Genomic DNA, 17,242 nt, shown 5'->3' with positions numbered 1-17,242 from the left:
CTGTTGGTGGGAGGCCTTGGTTCCTCTCCCTGCAGACCTCTCTGCAGCCTGCTGAAGCGTCTTCACTGCATGCCGCTGGCATGCCACAGTAAGAGAGCCAAGACAGAGCAAGGCAGCAGGGAGATGTCTTCTCTATCTAGCCTCAGAAGATACATGTCATCACTTCCGCCACATTCTGTTCGTTAGAAGCAAGTCAGTAAGTTTGACCTATGTTTAAGGGGAAGAAATTAGGTTTCAGCTTTTGAAGGCAGGGGTGTCAACATATCTTTGGACATATTTTATTTTATTTATTTTTTGAGACAGAGTCTCTGTTCCCCAGGCTGGAGTGCAGTGACACAATCATAGCTCACTGCAGCCTCGAACTTTTGGGCTCATGTAATCCTCCTACCTCAGCCTCCCAGGGTAGCTGGGACTACAGGCAATTGCCACCATGCTGGGCTAATTTTTTTTTTTTTTCTGTCACCCAGGCTGGAGTGCAGTGGCATGATCATGACTCACTGCAGCCTCAGCCTGCTGGGCTCAAGTGATCCTCCTGCCTCTGCCTCAGCCTCCCAAGTAGCTGAGACTATAAGTGTGCACTACCACGCCTGGCTAATTTTTGTATTTTTTGTTTTGCTGTGTTTCCCAGGCTGGTCTTGAACTCCCAAGCTCAAGCAATCGTCCTGCCTCCGCCTCCCAAAGTGCCGGGATTACAGGCATCAGCTACCTTGCCCAGCCATGGACATATTTTACACCTACCACTGGCTTCTGTGGTTGAAAGGAACACATGTCAGCTTGTCAAGGAGGGAGGCCCGGTTCTTTCAAGACTAAGATTCATGTGGCTTTGCAGAGCTAGACAGGGGTTAGGACCCTCAGCAGCTGCAGTTCCTGAGTCTCCTCACTGGTGCTCCAGCATCAGTGTGACTCCAGTGCATGACCTTTTAATTATTTATTGCAATGATTCCCAGACTTGTAAATTATTCAGATTTCTGAGACATCCCCTCTTGACTCGGTAGTTTGGGGTGTGGCTCAGGAAGCTGCATGCTTAAAAGCACTCCAGGTGAGTCTTAGGTGGGTGAAGACGTTGCCTTTACTCTGCTTTTCCTTTCTATATTCCAGGGGTCAACAAACTTTTTCTATGAAGGGCCAGAGAGTAAATATTTTAGTATTTGTGGGACAGATAAGTCTCTGTCAACATATTTTTAAAAATCCTTTAAAATGCAAAAAGCTGGCTGGGCACAGTGGCTCACGCCTGTAATCCCAGCACTTTGGGATGCCGAGGAGCGCGGATCACCTGAGGTCAGGAGTTCAAGACCAGCCTGACCAACATGGTGAAACCCCATCTCTACTAAAAATACCAAAAATTAGCCGAGTATGGTGGCACATGCCTGTAATCTCAGCTACTAGGGAGGCTGAGGCAGAAGAATCGCTTGAACCCAGGAGGTAGAGGTTGTAGTGAGCCAAGATCGCACCACTGCACTCCAGCCTGGGTGACAGAGCAAGTCTCCATCTCAAAAAGAAAAAAGAAAGGCAAAAAGCTGTTGGCCAGGTGTGGTGGCTCATGCCTGTAATCCTAGCATTTTGGGAGGCCGATGTGGGAGAATTGCCTGAGACCAGGAGTTTGAGACCAACCCAGGCAATGTAGAGAGACCCTCATCTCTTAAAAAAAAAAAAAAAAAAAAAAAAAAAAAAAAAAAAAAATTAAAAATGAGTCAAGTGTGGTGGCACACCCCTGTAGTCTCAGCTACTTGGGAAGCTGAGGTAGGAGGATCACTTGAGCCCAGGAGGTCAAGGCTGCAATGAGCCGTGAAGGCACTACTGCACTCCAGCCTAGGTAAGAGAGTGAGACCCCGTCTCAAATAAAATAAAATAATGTGAAAGCTATTCTCAACTCCCTGGATTTGCCAACTCCTTCTCTACCCCATGGCTTCTGCTCACCCTGACTTTGGTTCACTTAGGTCTTTTCAAGGCTTCTGTCTTTCTCTACCTCAGTTTCAACTTTTCTTGCTGACTTCTTGAGTCCCTCGTGAGGTCCCCAACTGACTCCCATTACCTGTCATCCAGCTAGTTCTTGTTTGGGCTTGTTGATTGAGGACCCTCCTGTCAGCCTGTGGAATGCTGAGAGGAGGGGTCACTGCCTTCATCAAATGGCGCCCCAGCCTGCCCCTAGCAAGAGTGGAATAAATCCCACTTCATCAGGGGCGGGGGCTGTGTGGGGACCCAGTGCCAGCTCAAAGGTCAGACCCCAACTAATTACGAAGGATGCTGGTTCCCTGGGCACTGAGTGGAGAGATGAGGCACAGGACATGGGATGCTCAAGCTGGAGGGGCTCTCAGAGCTTCCAAAGCTGAGTCCTCTTCCCCAGGGGAACTTGCCTGAGATCCTCCAGCAATCAGAGGCAGACATGGGACCAGAGCCCAGGTCTTGGACTCTTGGTGTGGAGTTCTCCTGACCAGTCCACGCTGCCTTCTTGCATTTATACACAGCTGCATTTCCACTGTGCACATCTGCCCTGTTTCCTACAATGCACCAACCTGGGCAGATGAGAAGCATCAGAAGGCATGTCACCTCTGACATTCCCACGCAGAGATTCTCCCCTAGAGTAGATGATAATAGATTCTGAAAGCAAGGCAGAACGTTCCTGGATATCTAGCCCACGTGCTCACCAACAGGGGAAGGGACTAAGACCAGATCACCAGAGGGGAGTGACTGGCCCAGGCCATGTCACAGAGAGACACAGTGTGCCGGGCATCACGCTAGGCCTTTTTGTGTTGTTGTCAATGCTGTACTGTCCTCCCAGACACAGCAGCTGCTGGAAAGGCTGTCAGCTGATAGATCTCAGCTGTTATCTCTCTTTGGGACTTGTCTCACCTGGGGAGAGCTGTTTCACCCTTCCCAGGGAAGCCAGTATGCAAACACTCACACCAGGCTAGTTGAGGTGACTCAGACCTATAATACCAGTGCTTTGGGAGGCCAGGTGGAAAGATCATCTGAGGCCAGGAGTTTGAGATCAGCTTGGGCAACATAGCAAGATCCCATCTCTACAAAAAAATTTAAACAATTGTCTGAGCATGATTGTGTGCATCTGTAGTCTCAACTGCTCAGGAGGCTGAGGTGGGAGGATTGCTTGAGCTTAGGGGTTTGAGGTCACAGTAAGCTATGATGGCAGCAGTGCACTCCAGCAACGAGCAAGACTCAGTCTCAAAAAAAAAAAAGAAAAAGACTCACTCTAACTTGGAACAACTGTGAAGGGTCTTCCAGCTCCAGAACTTCTTGGAGGCTGAGGCTTTGTGGTAGCTGCAAAATGCCTCCCTCTGCCCCAGTCCTGCTTCCTTCTCTTCCCAAGAGCTCTCTCTAATAAACTTCCTGCATGTCAATCCCTGAGTCAGAGTGTATTTCCCAGAGGCACACTCTGTGACACAGCTGTTATGTCATTTATCCTCACCACAACTCTGAGAACTAGTAGTACTATCCTCAGTTTACAGGAGCTGAGGCTCAGAGAGGTTCGCTGAATTGCCCGATATCACACAGCACATGAGTGGTGGAGCCAGGATGCAAATCCAAATCCTACTGCCTCCAAATCTCACACTCTTTCCATTCTCTTGGACCAGTTCTCTTGACCACCCTTGTCCTTTGTTTTAGGGGCAAGTTTGACCCCCAGGACATGGACAAGAACTTGAATGCCATCCAGACGGTGTCAGGGATCCTGCAGGGCCCCTTTGACCTGGGCAACCAGCTGCTGGGACTGAAAGGTGTGATGGAGATGATGGTGGCACTATGTGGCTCAGAGCGCGAGACGGACCAGCTGGTGGCCGTGGAGGCCCTCATCCATGCCTCCACCAAGCTCAGCCGCGCCACCTTCATCATCACCAATGGAGTGTCACTGCTCAAACAGATCTACAAGACCACCAAAAATGAGAAGATCAAGATCCGCACACTGGTGGTGAGTGGGCTCGGTACCACCCTCCTACTCAATACGAGGTGCCATGCCAGGCACCAGGGACACCAAAATGAATGAGTTGAGGCTGCTGTCCTTGAGGAGACCAGGTTCAAGGGGGCATCAGACCCAGCCACAGACCCCTGCAGAACAGGGCAATATCCAGGGGGCTTGTGAGGATGTAGATTCAGAACCGTGAACTCTGCTGCTTAACCCTGAGGACGTTAGTCTCCCTGCTTATGAACATGAACACTGAGGAGCTTGTGTCCAGAATGCATTTTCAGAGCGAATTCTGAAGAGCCACTTTCCTTAATCAGTTTCTATAAGGTATTTTTTTCCACTTTCATTTTACTTTTTGTTTTTTTGAGATGGAGTCTCACTCTGTCACCTAGGCTGGAGTGTAGCAGCGAAATCTCAGCTCACTGCAACCTCCGCCTCCCAGGTTCAGGTGACTCTTGTGCCTCAGCCCCCAGAGTAGCTGGAATTACAGATGTGTGCCACCACACTCAGCTAATTTTTGTATTTTTAGTAGAGACGGGGTTTCGCCATGTTGGCCAGGCTGGTCCTGAACTCCTGACCTCAGGTGATCCACCCCCCTGGGCCTCCCAAAGTGCTGGGATTACAGGCGTAAGCCACTGTGCCTGGCCTGAAATTATTATTATTATTATTATTTTTTTCAGACAGAGTCTCCCTCTGTAGCCCAGGCTGGAGTCCAGTGGCATGATATTGGCTCACTGCAACCCCCATGATCTCAGCTCACTGCAACCACCGCCTCCTGGGTTCAAACGATTCTCCTGCCTCAGCCTCCCAAGTAGCTGGGATTACAGATGCCTGCCACCACACCCTGCTAATTTTTGTATTTTTAGTAGAGATGGGGTTTTACCACGTTGGCCAGGCTGGTCTCAAACTCCTGGCCTAACTAATCCACCCGCCTTGGCCTTCCAAAGTGCTGGGATTACAGGCGTGAGCCACCGCACCAAGCATCATTTTTTTAAAAACAAATTCTAGCTTCTGACAAAAGTGAATTTTCTCTTATGAAACTGCCCCCCTAAGAAAAGTCCAATTTTCTCTGGGTAAAATTTTGCACATCTGAATCCGTTATCCAGAAGATAGGATTTCTCTGTCAGTTTCTGTGCCGTAACAAGGTTCCCCATTGAAGCTTCAGATATGGTTAACTTGGTCTTGCTGGTTTTTCAAAATGGCAGGCACAATACATCTGTGGGGTCAAAATGGTGGGGGAAGGGGGCAGGTCAAGAATTTGCAACTTTATGGGCCTCTACCCTAACCCAGAGCATCAGGGAAAGTATCTCAGCAGAGGTGACACCTGAGCTGAGTTTTACAGTCTGCACAGAGGTGGATCCAAGCAAAGAAAGAGGGGCGAAGTGTTCTGGCCATAGAAACCTGTTTGAGCAAGGCTTCATCCCCAAGCCTTGGTGTCTCTGATCCTGCATGTGTCTGCTGTCTCCTCTCCTCCTCAGGGACTCTGTAAGCTCGGCTCTGCAGGTGGCACAGACTACGGTCTCAGGCAGTTTGCGGAAGGGTCGACAGAAAAACTGGCCAAACAGTGTCGCAAGTAAGGGGGCTGTGTTTCCCAGGCCCTCCATCTCCTCACGCGCCTTCCGGGCAAGAGTCTCTGGGGTGTGCTCTAGTGGAGTGTGAAAGGGACCTCACCCCTGGTTCACCACCCTGAAATCGCTTCACCCTCTTGACCTAGCCCTGGGCCCCTTCCCATGTGTGCTCCCTCCTCACTTCCAGGTGGCTGTGCAATACGTCCATAGACACTCGGACCCGGCGCTGGGCAGTGGAGGGCCTGGCCTACCTCACGCTGGACGCTGATGTGAAGGACGACTTTGTCCAGGACGTACCTGCCCTGCAGGCCATGTTTGAGCTGGCCAAGGCAAGTGTCGGGGAGTCTGGCCCGACCGCAAACCTCAGGAAAGGTCTGCTGGGTCCGGACCCACAGGGAATGGATCCCAGTCTTCCTCCTGGCTCTACTCCTTACCCCTGTATAAACATGATTGGTTATTTCCCCCTTTCTGGCCCTCATTTTACCTGATTGTAAAATGGACTCCCGACTCCCAATGCCTTCCAGAGATGGGAAGATGCACAGGAGGGCAGTTTGTTTTCCTGGGGCCCTCAGGAGGTGAGGTCTTGAAGGACCTGAGGCAGCTAAAAAAAAAAAAAAAAAAAAAAAAAAGCAGGGCATCATAGCACGCGCCTGTAATTCCAGCACTTCGGGAGGCTGAGGCGGGCGGATGGCTTGAGCTCTGGGGTTCAGGACCAGCCTAGGCAACATGGTGAAACCCCAACTCTACAAAAAATACAAAAATTAGCTGGGCGTGGTGGCACATACCTGTAATCCCAGCTACTTGGGAGGCTGAGGTGGGAGGACTGCTTGAGCCTTGGGAGATCGAGGCTGCAGTGAGCTAGAATTCCAGCTCTGCACTCCAGCCTGGGTGACAGAGAGAGACCTTGCCTCAAGAAAATAAATAAATAAAAGAGGCTGTGCCTGGCCTTTCTGGGAACCTGCCCTCCCTCCCAGGCCCCCCCAGACTCCTTTCCTCATCTGCTGGGCCAACTCCCTGGCTCTTTTCTACCAGTAAATGGAGGAAGCATGGGAGAGATTTTCACCAGGACTGGAAAATGTCCAGCTCCCGCCCCATCTCCAGTTGGATGGGAAAGTGTTAGACTGGGCTTGTGGAAGAGGCGCAAAGCGAGGATCTTTGTGGGACAGCTCCTATTCATACTGTCAGAGCTACTGTGGAGGGTGCAGGAGACACTGCTGCCTGCCTTTATGGGGAGAACCGTTCCTCTCCTGCGCTGCTGTCTTTCCTCAGAATGGGCCCTACCAGCTGCACTCCTCCGACACCAACCTGCCGGCCACGTGAGGGAGCATCCTGGAAGCAGAGGTTTGTCCTAAAGTTTCCTTTCTGCTTTCCCTCTCCCCAACCCTGTGCCTTCCAGACCAGTGACAAGACCATCCTGTACTCGGTGGCCACCACCCTGGTGAACTGCACCAACAGCTACGATGTCAAGGAGGTCATCCCAGAGCTTGTCCAGCTCGCCAAGTTCTCCAAGCAGCATGTGCCCGAGGAACACCCCAAGGTAGGGTCAGGCGCGACCTGGGAGGGGTCTGGTCTGTGCCACTAGGCCTCCAAAGGAGGCGGAATGGCAAAAGGAGTGGTGTCAGGAGTGGCAGGGTGTGTGTTTGGGTGGTTGGGGGTAAGATACACATACATTGAATATGTTAATGGTAAACTTTCCCACCAGATGGTGCTCATGCTTTTTCTTTGTTTTTATTTTCTATTTTGAAAAAAATCCAACAATTTATAGTCTGAGAAAACAAACAGAGCCATGATGGACACTTTGCAACTTGTGTTGTTGATTTTATGGATAAAAGACAGTTTTATTTCATGTCTCCAACAGATAACAATTTGATTTTCTCAGATTTCTGGATTTTGTGACATGGGTGCTAAGTAGGAATCATGAGAGGGGAGGCATGGTCAGCATTAGCCCAGAAGTCACAGATCCCCTGGAACCCTCTCCAACAATTCCCTGCACATGAAGATATGATTTGTGTGTGATTTGCATAAGAATATATGCAAGATATTGCCAGCCAATAAAATCATTTAGTTTTTTTAATGATCAAAGTAATATAATCATGCTGCAAAACGAGTTAAAGTGTGGGGAAAAGAAAATAACCACTCATGATTACGTCATCTCCACATGACTGCTGTTGGCATTTTGATGTTATGTTACCTACCAGAGGCTTTTTTTCTATGTATCTTTTTTCCTTTCACAGTTATAATTAGAATATATTTATCATTTTGTGCCCAATTTTGGAAAAATATGTTTTTCACATTGCCATCTCATTCTCTGAATCATTTTTATTTTATTTATTTATTTTTTGAGACAGAGTCTTGCTCTGTCACCCAGGCTGGAGTGCAGTGGTGAGATCTAGGCTCAATGCAACCTCCCCCTCCCAGGTTCAAGTGATTCTCCTGCCTCAGCCTCCCGAGTAGCTGGAATTTCAGGCACATGCCACCACTCCCAGCTAATTTTTGTATTTTTAGTAGACACAGGGTTTCACCATGTTGGCCAGGCTGGTCTCAAACTCCTGACCTCAAGTGACCCACCCACCTCGGCCTCCTAAAGCGTTGGGAATCCAGGCGTGAGCCACCACACCTGGCCTCTGAATCATTTTTGAAAGCTGCATGATGTTTCATCCAGGCAAGGGTGCAGAGCATGTGCTGTGGCTGTGAAGTTCCAGTGTGGCTTCCAGGGCTTGCCCAGGGTTGTCAGCCCCTTCCCCACCACTCCTCACTCTGAGGATTATCTGTAGGGACTCTTTAACCCTGGGTTGACTTTGGGTTTCCAGCAAACCCAGTCCATTGTTATGGCGGCTTCATCCACTGTGTCCTTTCCTGCCTATACCCTCTCTCTACCTCCACTCCCACCCCAGCCTTTTCCAAGAAAAACAATATATGCATCATTTAGTCTTTTGGATTATCCGTCTTTTATTTCATTCCTCTGTGAATGAGAGAATCTTTGGGACTGGTTTTCTACGATATCAGCTCCTCAGGCTCTGTCTTGGGATTAGGTAAGGCAAGGAAGAAGAGAGGAGAGACAATCACACACGACAGCAGGGCGTGCTGTATACCCCTTGGCAGTTGCTTGGGAAGAGGGAATCTGGAGAAGTGTCTTAGTTTCCTATTGTTTCTAGAACACATTGCCACAAGCACTGTGGCCTAAAACGCAATTTTTATACTTTTTTTTTTTTTTTTTTTTTTGAGACTGAGTCTCCCTCTGTCGCCCAGGCGGAGTGCAGTGGTGCAATCTTGGCTCACTGCAACCTCCGCCTCTTGGGCTCAAGCAATTCTCCTGCTTCAGCCTCCTGAGTAGCTGGGATTATAGACATGCTCCACCATGCCCAGCTAATTTTTGTATTTTTAGTAGAGACGGGGTTTCGCCATGTTGCCCAGACTGGTCTCGAACTCCTGGGCTCAAGTGGTCCACCCACCTCAGCCTCCCAAAGTGCTGGAATTACAGGCGGGAGCCACCACGCCTGGCCCGGTTTTAAAAATCGTATAGTTCTGGAGGTCAAGAGTCCTAAAATGAGTCTCACTCGGCTAAAATCAAGGTGTTAGCAGGGCTGGTTTCTTTGGGAGGCTCTAAGGGAGAATCATTTTGTTGCCTTTTTCAGCTTCTAGAGGCCACCTACATGCTTTGGCTGGTGACCTTGAACCACTCTGACCTCACTTCCATTCCATTGTTACATCTTCTAGTACTAACTCTGATCTTCCTGCCTCCTTCTTATAAAGATCCTGGTGATTATATTGGGCCCACACAGAAATCTAGGCTTACCCCCTCATCTCAAAATCCTTAACTTAATCGTGTCTGCAAAATCCCTTTTGCCATGTAAGGTCCCACATTCACAGGTTCCAGAGATTAGGCCATGGATTTTTTTTTTTTTTTATACAGAGTCTCGCTGTGTCGCCCAGGCTGGAGTGCAGTGGTACGATCTCGGCTCACTGCAAGCTCCGCCCCCGGGTTCATGCCATTCTCCTGCCTCAGCCTCCTGAGCAGCTGGGACTACAGGTGCCTGCCACCACGCCTGGCTCATTTTTTTTATTTTTAGTAGAGACAGGGTTTTACCGTGTTAGCCAGGATGGTCTTGATCTGCTAACCTCGTGATCCGCCCGCCTCAGCCTCCCAAAGTGCTGGGATTACAGGCATGAGCCACTGTGCCTGGCCAGGCCATGGACATCTTTGGAGGCCATTATTCAACCAACCCCAAGAATTCAGAAATGCACCATCTTTGGTTCCAATACAGATTGGCCTGGCACCCAGGACCCTCCCACATTGCCATCTTTTCATCTCCTCAGGACAAGAAGGACTTTATAGACATGCGGGTGAAGCGGCTTCTGAAGGCGGGTGTCATCTCTGCCCTGGCTTGCATGGTGAAAGCAGATAGTGCCATCCTCACTGACCAGACCAAGGAGCTGCTGGCCAGGTGGGGCTGCAGTGGGCCAAGGCTTGGAACTAGGGCTGGGGGCTGAGGGGCCTGGAGTGCAGCACACTGGGCAGGGAGATAGAAATGGTGGGGGCCTAAATGAGGAGATAAACTATTGGGAAAGCCTGGAGAAAGGTATGAGGGGATCAGCTTTGAAAAGTGACATGGGACCAGGGGTGGTGGCTCATGCCTGTAATCCCAGGGCTTTGGGAGGCCCAGGTGGGAGGATTGCTTGAGCCCAGGAATTCAAGACTAGCTTGGGAAACATATTGAGACCCCATCTGTACAAAAAAATTTTTTAATTAGCCTGGCACGGTGGTGTGCACCTGTACTCCCAGCTACTTGGGAGGCTGAGGCAGGAGGATCACTTGAGCCCAGGAGTTCAGGGCTGCAGTGAATGATGATGGTGCTACTGCACTCCAGCCTGGGTAACAGAGCAAGATCCTGTCTCTATACAAAAAAGAAATAAAGAAAGAGAGAAAGAGAGAGAGAGAGAGAAAGGAAGGGATGGCGGAAGGAAAAAAGGAAGGAGGGAAGGGAAAAGAAGAAGGGAGGAAGGAGAAAGAAAGAAAAAGAAAGAAAAAGAAAGAGAGAAAGAAAGAGGAAGAAAGGAGGGAGGGAAGGAAGGAGGGAAGGAAGAAAGGAGGGAAGGAAGGAGAGAGAGGAAAGAAAGAAAGGAAAGAAGAAAGAAAGAAAGAGAAAAGAAAAGAAAGAAAGGGAAAGGAAAGGAAGGAAGGAAGGAGAAGGAAAGAAAGAGGGAAAGAAGGAAAGGAAGGAAGAGAAGTGGCATGTTGGGCAGGTCATCACAGGTGGAAGTTTGTATCAGGAGAAAGGAGGCCACTGTTCCTTCTTGTTACCTTGTTCTCAGAGATTAAAGGCACAGTCTGTGTGCAGCCTGGCCAGGGAGGCAGGCAAGATCACAGCTACAGTCCGATGCAATGGATGCCATGACGTGGGAAGCATAAAGGGCTGGTTGGAGCACAAGCAGTGTTCCCCAACCAGCCAGACTGGAGGGGAGGTGGGTGGGCAGCTGGTAAGGCCTCCTGGGGGATGTGACAACTCAAGCTCTGAAGGAAGCAAAGGAGCCACCTAAATGCAGGAGAGGGAAGGTTCCAGGCAGAGAGAATAGCATCTGCAAAGACACTGAGGATGGAGAGAGAATGAGTGAATTTGGGGTTCTCCTGCAATATGTCTGGGGCAGGGAATCCATAGGAAGAGCTGGTGCTGGATGAGACAAAAGAGGAGGCCAGAGCCAGATCACAGAGGACCTGGGGCACATCCATTGAAGTTGAAAAGCTTCTCCTGGGTGGTTGCGTCCCTAAATAGTGATAGTGAGGAGTGCTCTTTGCAGCCTCACTTGGCCTCACTTCCTTCCCAGCCAATTATTCCCATGATGTCATCTTCCCAAAGTGGTTAATTCTGGGGCACAGGCACACAAGTGGCACTTCCCATAGTCTCCGTTTTCATCCCAGGGTTTCACTGGCTCCGACTGGCTGGCCTGCTGCTGCTGCTGCCTGGGAAGGTGTGCTGGTGTATTAACTGTTCTCCTTTCTTCTCGGTCCCACAGGGTATTCCTGGCACTGTGTGACAACCCAAAGGACCGAGGCACCATTGTGGCTCAAGGTGGTGGCAAGGTAACTGGGCAGGTGCCTTCCTAGAAGGTGCCTTTGTGCATGCTCTTTGCCTAGCGCAAGAATTATGTACCCTCTGCCCCAACTCGACCTCCTGGAATACGGCCACCAGTTATCTGCGCTGTCTGTGCTCATAGCCCCAAGCCAATTTCTGCTTGACTTTATGCTATGATGGTATGTACTTTGGAATCCCATCTATCCTCCTTGCTGTTGGAAGGAAGCACCGTGCAAAGACAGACCCTGGACTTTGATGTAGAAGACTTGTAGTTGAGTTCTTGCTCTTCCCATTTTTGACTGCATAACCTCAGGCAAAATACTTAATCTCCCAGCCACAGCTTCTTCATCTGTAAAATAGGGGGAAAATCACACTTTCAATTTGCAGACTGTCACAAGAATTAGAGAAAATATAGAAAGTATTGATTCATGGTAGGTGCTCAATAGATGTCTGATGTTAAGATTGGGTTTGGCTGCAACTCCATCTCTATTAAAAATACAAAAATTAGCTGGGCCTGGTGGCGTGCACCTGTAATCTCAGCTACTCAGGAACCTGAGGCAGGAGACTTGCTTGAACCCAGGAGGAGGAGGTTGCAATGAGCCGAGATCATGCCATTGCAGTCCAGCCTGGGCAGCAAGAGCGAAACTCTGTCTCAAAAAATCAAAACAAAACAAACAAACAAAAAGATTGAGTTTGGCTTGGGCAGAAAGTAAAAAACTTGTTGATTGAATTATTTATTTTTCCAAAAGCTGAAGGAATATTTAGGTGGGTGGGAGGAAGTGGGGTAAAGACCTGAATGTGCACTGGGAACCAAGAGGAGTGAATATGTGATTAAGGATTTAATTGTTTTCCATGATGTGCAAGGGCTGATTATACGGCAGAATTTTCCTGGACCTCCCATGGGACAGACAGACAGCACCTGGAGCAGGAGGATAGGCGGGAAGCCTCTGGATGTCTGTGACTAAGTAGTGACCTTGCCCTTTCTTGCAGGCCCTGATTCCCCTGGCTTTGGAGGGCACAGATGTGGGCAAGGTGAAGGCAGCCCACGCTCTAGCAAAGATCGCTGCTGTCTCCAATCCGGACATTGCTTTTCCTGGGGAGCGGGTAGGTGCTTGGGTAGAGGGGATAGGGCAATGGGAGGGGTCTCCTCTGCTCCTAGAGGCCTTTCCCCTTGTCATTCTACCTCGAGCCTGGGACAGGGGCATGGTGCTGTCACACGGAGGGTGATGCATGGAGGCACCTGGATTCCAGGCCTGGTTCTGCCTCTGACAAACCGGATTGCCCTCTCCAAAATTCAGTTATCCTATCTATAGAGTAAAGAAAATAATCCTGCCTGTCAGGATCATTGTGAGGATGAAATCAGACGATGTATGAGAAAGTGCTTTGGAAACTTTACAGCTGGTCACCTATAAATGTGAGGCACTCAGGGAACAAAGTCCTCACCTGACCAAACCCTTGACCCCTCCCCAACAGGTGTATGAGGTGGTGCGGCCCCTCGTAAGACTCTTGGACACACAGAGGGATGGGCTTCAGAACTATGAGGCTCTCCTAGGCCTCACCAACCTGTCTGGGCGGAGTGACAAACTCCGGTGAGTGTGGTGAGTGTGGCAGGGGTGGAGAGAGGTGGCTCAAAAAGTGTTTGTTTGAAATTTCACATAATGTGCTGAGAATGCTCTTCTCTGAAGACAACACAAAGGCAAGGGGTGGGATTTGAGTTAGCATTAGTAAACCACACAGTGACTATACCAAAGCCAAAAGATGCTATAAGGCCCTTCTTTTTCTTTTCTTTTTTTTCTTTCCTTTTCTTTTCTTTTTTCTTTTTTTTCCTCTTGTCTTCTCTTCTCTTCTCTTTTCTTTCTTTTCTTATCAAGACCGAGTCTTGCTGTGTCGCCCAGGCTGGAGTACAGTGGCACTATCTCAGCTCACTGCACCCTCTGCCTCCAGGGCTGAAGCTATTTTCCAGCCTCAGCCTCTCGAGTAGCTGAGACTACAGGAGTACGCCACCATACCCAGCTAATTTTTGTATGTTTAGTAGAGACAGGGTTTCCCCATGTTGGCCAAGCTGGTCTCAAACTCGTGACCTCAGGTGATCTGCCCGCCTTGGTCTCCCAAAGTGCTTGGATTACAGGTGTGAGCCACTGCACCCAGCCAGCACTTCTTTCTAAAGTAGTAATGATCACCATTCTAACTGGCGTGAGATGGTGTCTCATTGTGGTTTTGATTTGCATTTCTCTCATAACCAGTGATGATGAGCATTTTTTCATGTGTCTGTTGGCTGCATAAATGTCTTCTTTTGAGAGGTGTCTGTTCATATCCTTTGCCCACTTTTTGATGCGGTTGTTTTTTTCTTGTAAATTTGTTTAAGTTCTTTGTATATTCTGGATATTAGCCCTTTTTCAGATGGGTAGATTGCAAAAATTTTCTCCCATTCTGTAGGTTGCCTGTTCATTCTGATGATAGTTTCTTTTGCTGTGCAGAAGCTCTTTAGTTTAATTAGATCCCATTTGTCAATTTTGGCTTTTGTTGCCATTGCTTTTGGTGTTTTAGTCATGAAGTCTTTGCCCATGCCTATGTCCTGAATGGTATTGCCTAGGTTTTCTTCTAGGGTTTTTATGGTTTTAGGTCTTACATTTAAGTCTTTAATCCATCTTGAGTTAATTTTTGTATAAGGTGTAAGGAAGGGATCCAGTTTCAGCTTTCTACATATGGCTAGCTAGTTTTCCCAGCACTATTTTATTAAATAGGGAATCCTTTCATCATTTCTTGTTTTTCTCAGGTTTGTCAAAGATCAGATGGTTGTAGATGTGTGGTGTTATTTCTGAGGCCTCTGTTCTGTTCCATTGGTCTATATATCTGTTTTGGTACCAGTACCATGCTGTTTTGGTTACTGTAGCCTTGTAGTATAGTTTGAAGTCAGGTAGCGTGATACCTGACCCTGATGATGCCTCCAGCTTTGTTCTTTTTGCTTAGGGTTGTCTTGGCTATGCCTGCTCTTTCTTGGTTCCATATGAACTTTAAAGTAGTTTTTTCCAATTCTGTGAAGAAAGTCATTGGTAGCTTAATGGGAATGGCATTGAATCCATAAACTCTCTTGGGCAGTATGGCCATTTTCATGATATTGATTCTTCCTATCCATGAGCATGGAATGTTCTTCCATTTGTTTGTGTCCTCTTTTATTTTGTTGAGCAGTGGTTTGTAGTTCTCCTTGAAGAGGTCCTTCACATCCCTTGTAAGTTGGATTCCTAGGTATTTTATTCTCTTGGTAGCAGTTGTGAATGGGAGTTCACTCATGATTTGGCTCTCAAGGATCTAGAACTAGAAATAACATTTGACCCAGTAATCCCATTACGGGGTATATACCCAAAGGACTATAAATCATGCTACTATAAAGACACATGCACACGTATGTTTATTGTGGCACTATTCACAATAGCAAAGACTTGGAACCAACCCAAATGTCCATCAATGATAGATTGGATTAAGAAAATGTGACACATATGCACCATGGAATACTATGCAGCCATAAAAAAGGATGAGTTCATGTCCTTTGCAGGGACATAGATGAAACTGGAAACCATCATTCTGAGCAAACTATCACAAGGACAGAAAACCAAACACCGCATGTTCTCACTCGTAGGTGGGAGTTGAACAATGAGAACACATGGACACAGGGCGGGGAACATCACACACCGGGGCCTGTTGGGGGTGGGGAGCTGGGGGAGGGATAACATTAGGAGAAATACCCTAATGTAAATGACGAGTTGATGGGTGCAGCAAGCCAACATGGCACGCACATGTATACCTATGTAACAAACCTGCACGTTGTGCACATGTACCCTAGAACTTAAAGTATTAAAAAAAAAAGATATCCAGGTGGATAGTGGGATAAAATGTATTCCTCTTTGGAAGCAGGAGTATGTCAGCATGTACTGGGTTGGGATTCTTTTGGTTGCCAGTAGCAGAAAACTTAACTATAATAGGCCTAAGCATAAAGGAAATTTATTGGCTCATGTAGATTAAAAAGTCTGGGGTAACAAGATTCAGGTGTGGCTTGATGCAGGGCTTACAAAGCTGCCTTAGGTTCCTGTTCTCTCTGTCTCTCCTCTCCTTTCTGTATTGCTTTAATTCTCAATGGGCTTTTCTGCTCTCTCATGGTTATAAGGGCAGTTCTGGCCTTCACATCTTCTTGGATCTACATCCAGGATGAGAGAGAGAGAGAGAGAGAGAGAGAGGGAGAGAATTTCTTTACTGCAATAATACAGAGGCTCTCCAGTTGGGTGATATCCAGAACCCACTGCTGTGGCCAGGATGCCATGCTATACAATTTAGTTGAGGCCCATGGTGCCCCTCCTAGAGCTGGGGGCAGTGTGATGCCACATAAACCATGCTGGCTGAGGACGTGGGAAGGACAGCACCAGAATGGAAGAATGGTCCCTGGGTGGGCAGAAAACCCCTATGGTCATGGCAGAAGACTCAAGGGTCTTTCTTCCTCCACCCTCCTACCCTAGGCAGAAGATTTTTAAGGAGAGGGCCTTGCCAGACATCGAGAACTACATGTTTGAGAATCATGATCAGCTGCGGCAGGCGGCCACCGAGTGCATGTGCAACATGGTGCTCCACAAGGAGGTGAGGCAGGGGCTCAGGATGGAGACCCGGGCGTGATAAAGGCACGAGAGGCAGGCCAGGGTCAGGGCCTGGGGTGAGATCGGGAGCTCTTATGATGGCATTAAGGTAGCATTTTGGGCAGAAAATCCAGGAATCCCTAAATATTTCCTAGATTATAGCCCCCCTCCCTGTAGGGGCCCCGAGAGAAAGATATGCATAAAGGAAAAAATACAAAGCTGGGGCTTTCAATCCAAACCCTGGGCTAGATGAGGTGGAAGGCACCATTTCCCTAAGTTACTTAGGCCCGAATAACCTTAAAACAAAGCAGGATATGAGACCAGGGCCTCTCAGAGGTCAAGGAAGTCTAGACCACTTGCATTTATTGAAGCTCCACATATATAGAAAAAATGAAGAAATGCCAAATACAGTTATCAGCCATTTTAGGATGTCTTAAATGTCAGCATTTAATGAACTACCACTGTTCCCATAGAAATTGCAATGCAATATAACTGTACTCAGCACAGAATAATTACAGGGTTTATAAAAATAAAATGAATTCAGAACATGCCATAGGCTTCACGGTCCAGTCATGGGACAAATGATACCCATCTGGTGAATGTCTTCTTCTCCCCATCCTGTCAGAGTACTGCTGTGCCTGTAGGTGTAATCTTATCAGAGATAACAGCAGGGTCTAAATTTGAGGCCCTTCATTAACATGAGGGCCAAGCCGAATGTCCCTCCTGGGCCCCCACATAGGGGCTAGCCTGAGACCCAGTCTGTTTACCCTCAACACCTGAACCTTAGATCTTTTCACTGTTACAGGGGAAAACCTAACCCATTAAAGCCTATTAAAGGCCAGGTGTGGTGGCTCATGTCTGCAATCCCAACACTTTGGGAGGCTAAGGTGGATGGGTCACTTGAAGTCAGGAATTCGAGACCAGCCTGGCCAACATGGCGAAACCCTGTCTCTACTAAAAGTACAAACATTAGCCAGGCATGGTGGTGGGTGCTTGTAGTCCCAGCTACTCAGGAGCCTGAGACATGAGAATCGCTTGAACTTGGGAGGCAGAGGTTACAGTGAG

General features: G+C 48.3%; 1 protein-coding gene across 2 annotated transcripts in view; it reads left to right on the top strand.

Moving 5' to 3' along the window:
• Window positions 1-17,242, top strand: part of UNC45B (unc-45 myosin chaperone B) — a 40,889-nt gene that overhangs the window by 16,619 nt on the left and 7,028 nt on the right. For both annotated transcript variants that reach the window (XM_016931992.3, XM_016931993.3), the window contains exons 10-18: window positions 3,622-3,922; window positions 5,395-5,489; window positions 5,672-5,813; window positions 6,881-7,021; window positions 9,802-9,929; window positions 11,497-11,563; window positions 12,546-12,659; window positions 13,029-13,144; window positions 16,064-16,181. In XM_016931992.3, coding sequence (XP_016787481.1) covers window positions 3,622-3,922; window positions 5,395-5,489; window positions 5,672-5,813; window positions 6,881-7,021; window positions 9,802-9,929; window positions 11,497-11,563; window positions 12,546-12,659; window positions 13,029-13,144; window positions 16,064-16,181 — 1,222 coding nt within the window. The remainder of the gene's footprint in view (window positions 1-3,621; window positions 3,923-5,394; window positions 5,490-5,671; window positions 5,814-6,880; window positions 7,022-9,801; window positions 9,930-11,496; window positions 11,564-12,545; window positions 12,660-13,028; window positions 13,145-16,063; window positions 16,182-17,242) is intronic.

Source organism: Pan troglodytes, chromosome 19, assembly GCF_028858775.2.
Source record: "Pan troglodytes isolate AG18354 chromosome 19, NHGRI_mPanTro3-v2.0_pri, whole genome shotgun sequence".
Taxonomy (NCBI): domain Eukaryota; kingdom Metazoa; phylum Chordata; class Mammalia; order Primates; family Hominidae; genus Pan; species Pan troglodytes.
This window is presented reverse-complemented; position numbering and strand designations above follow the sequence as displayed.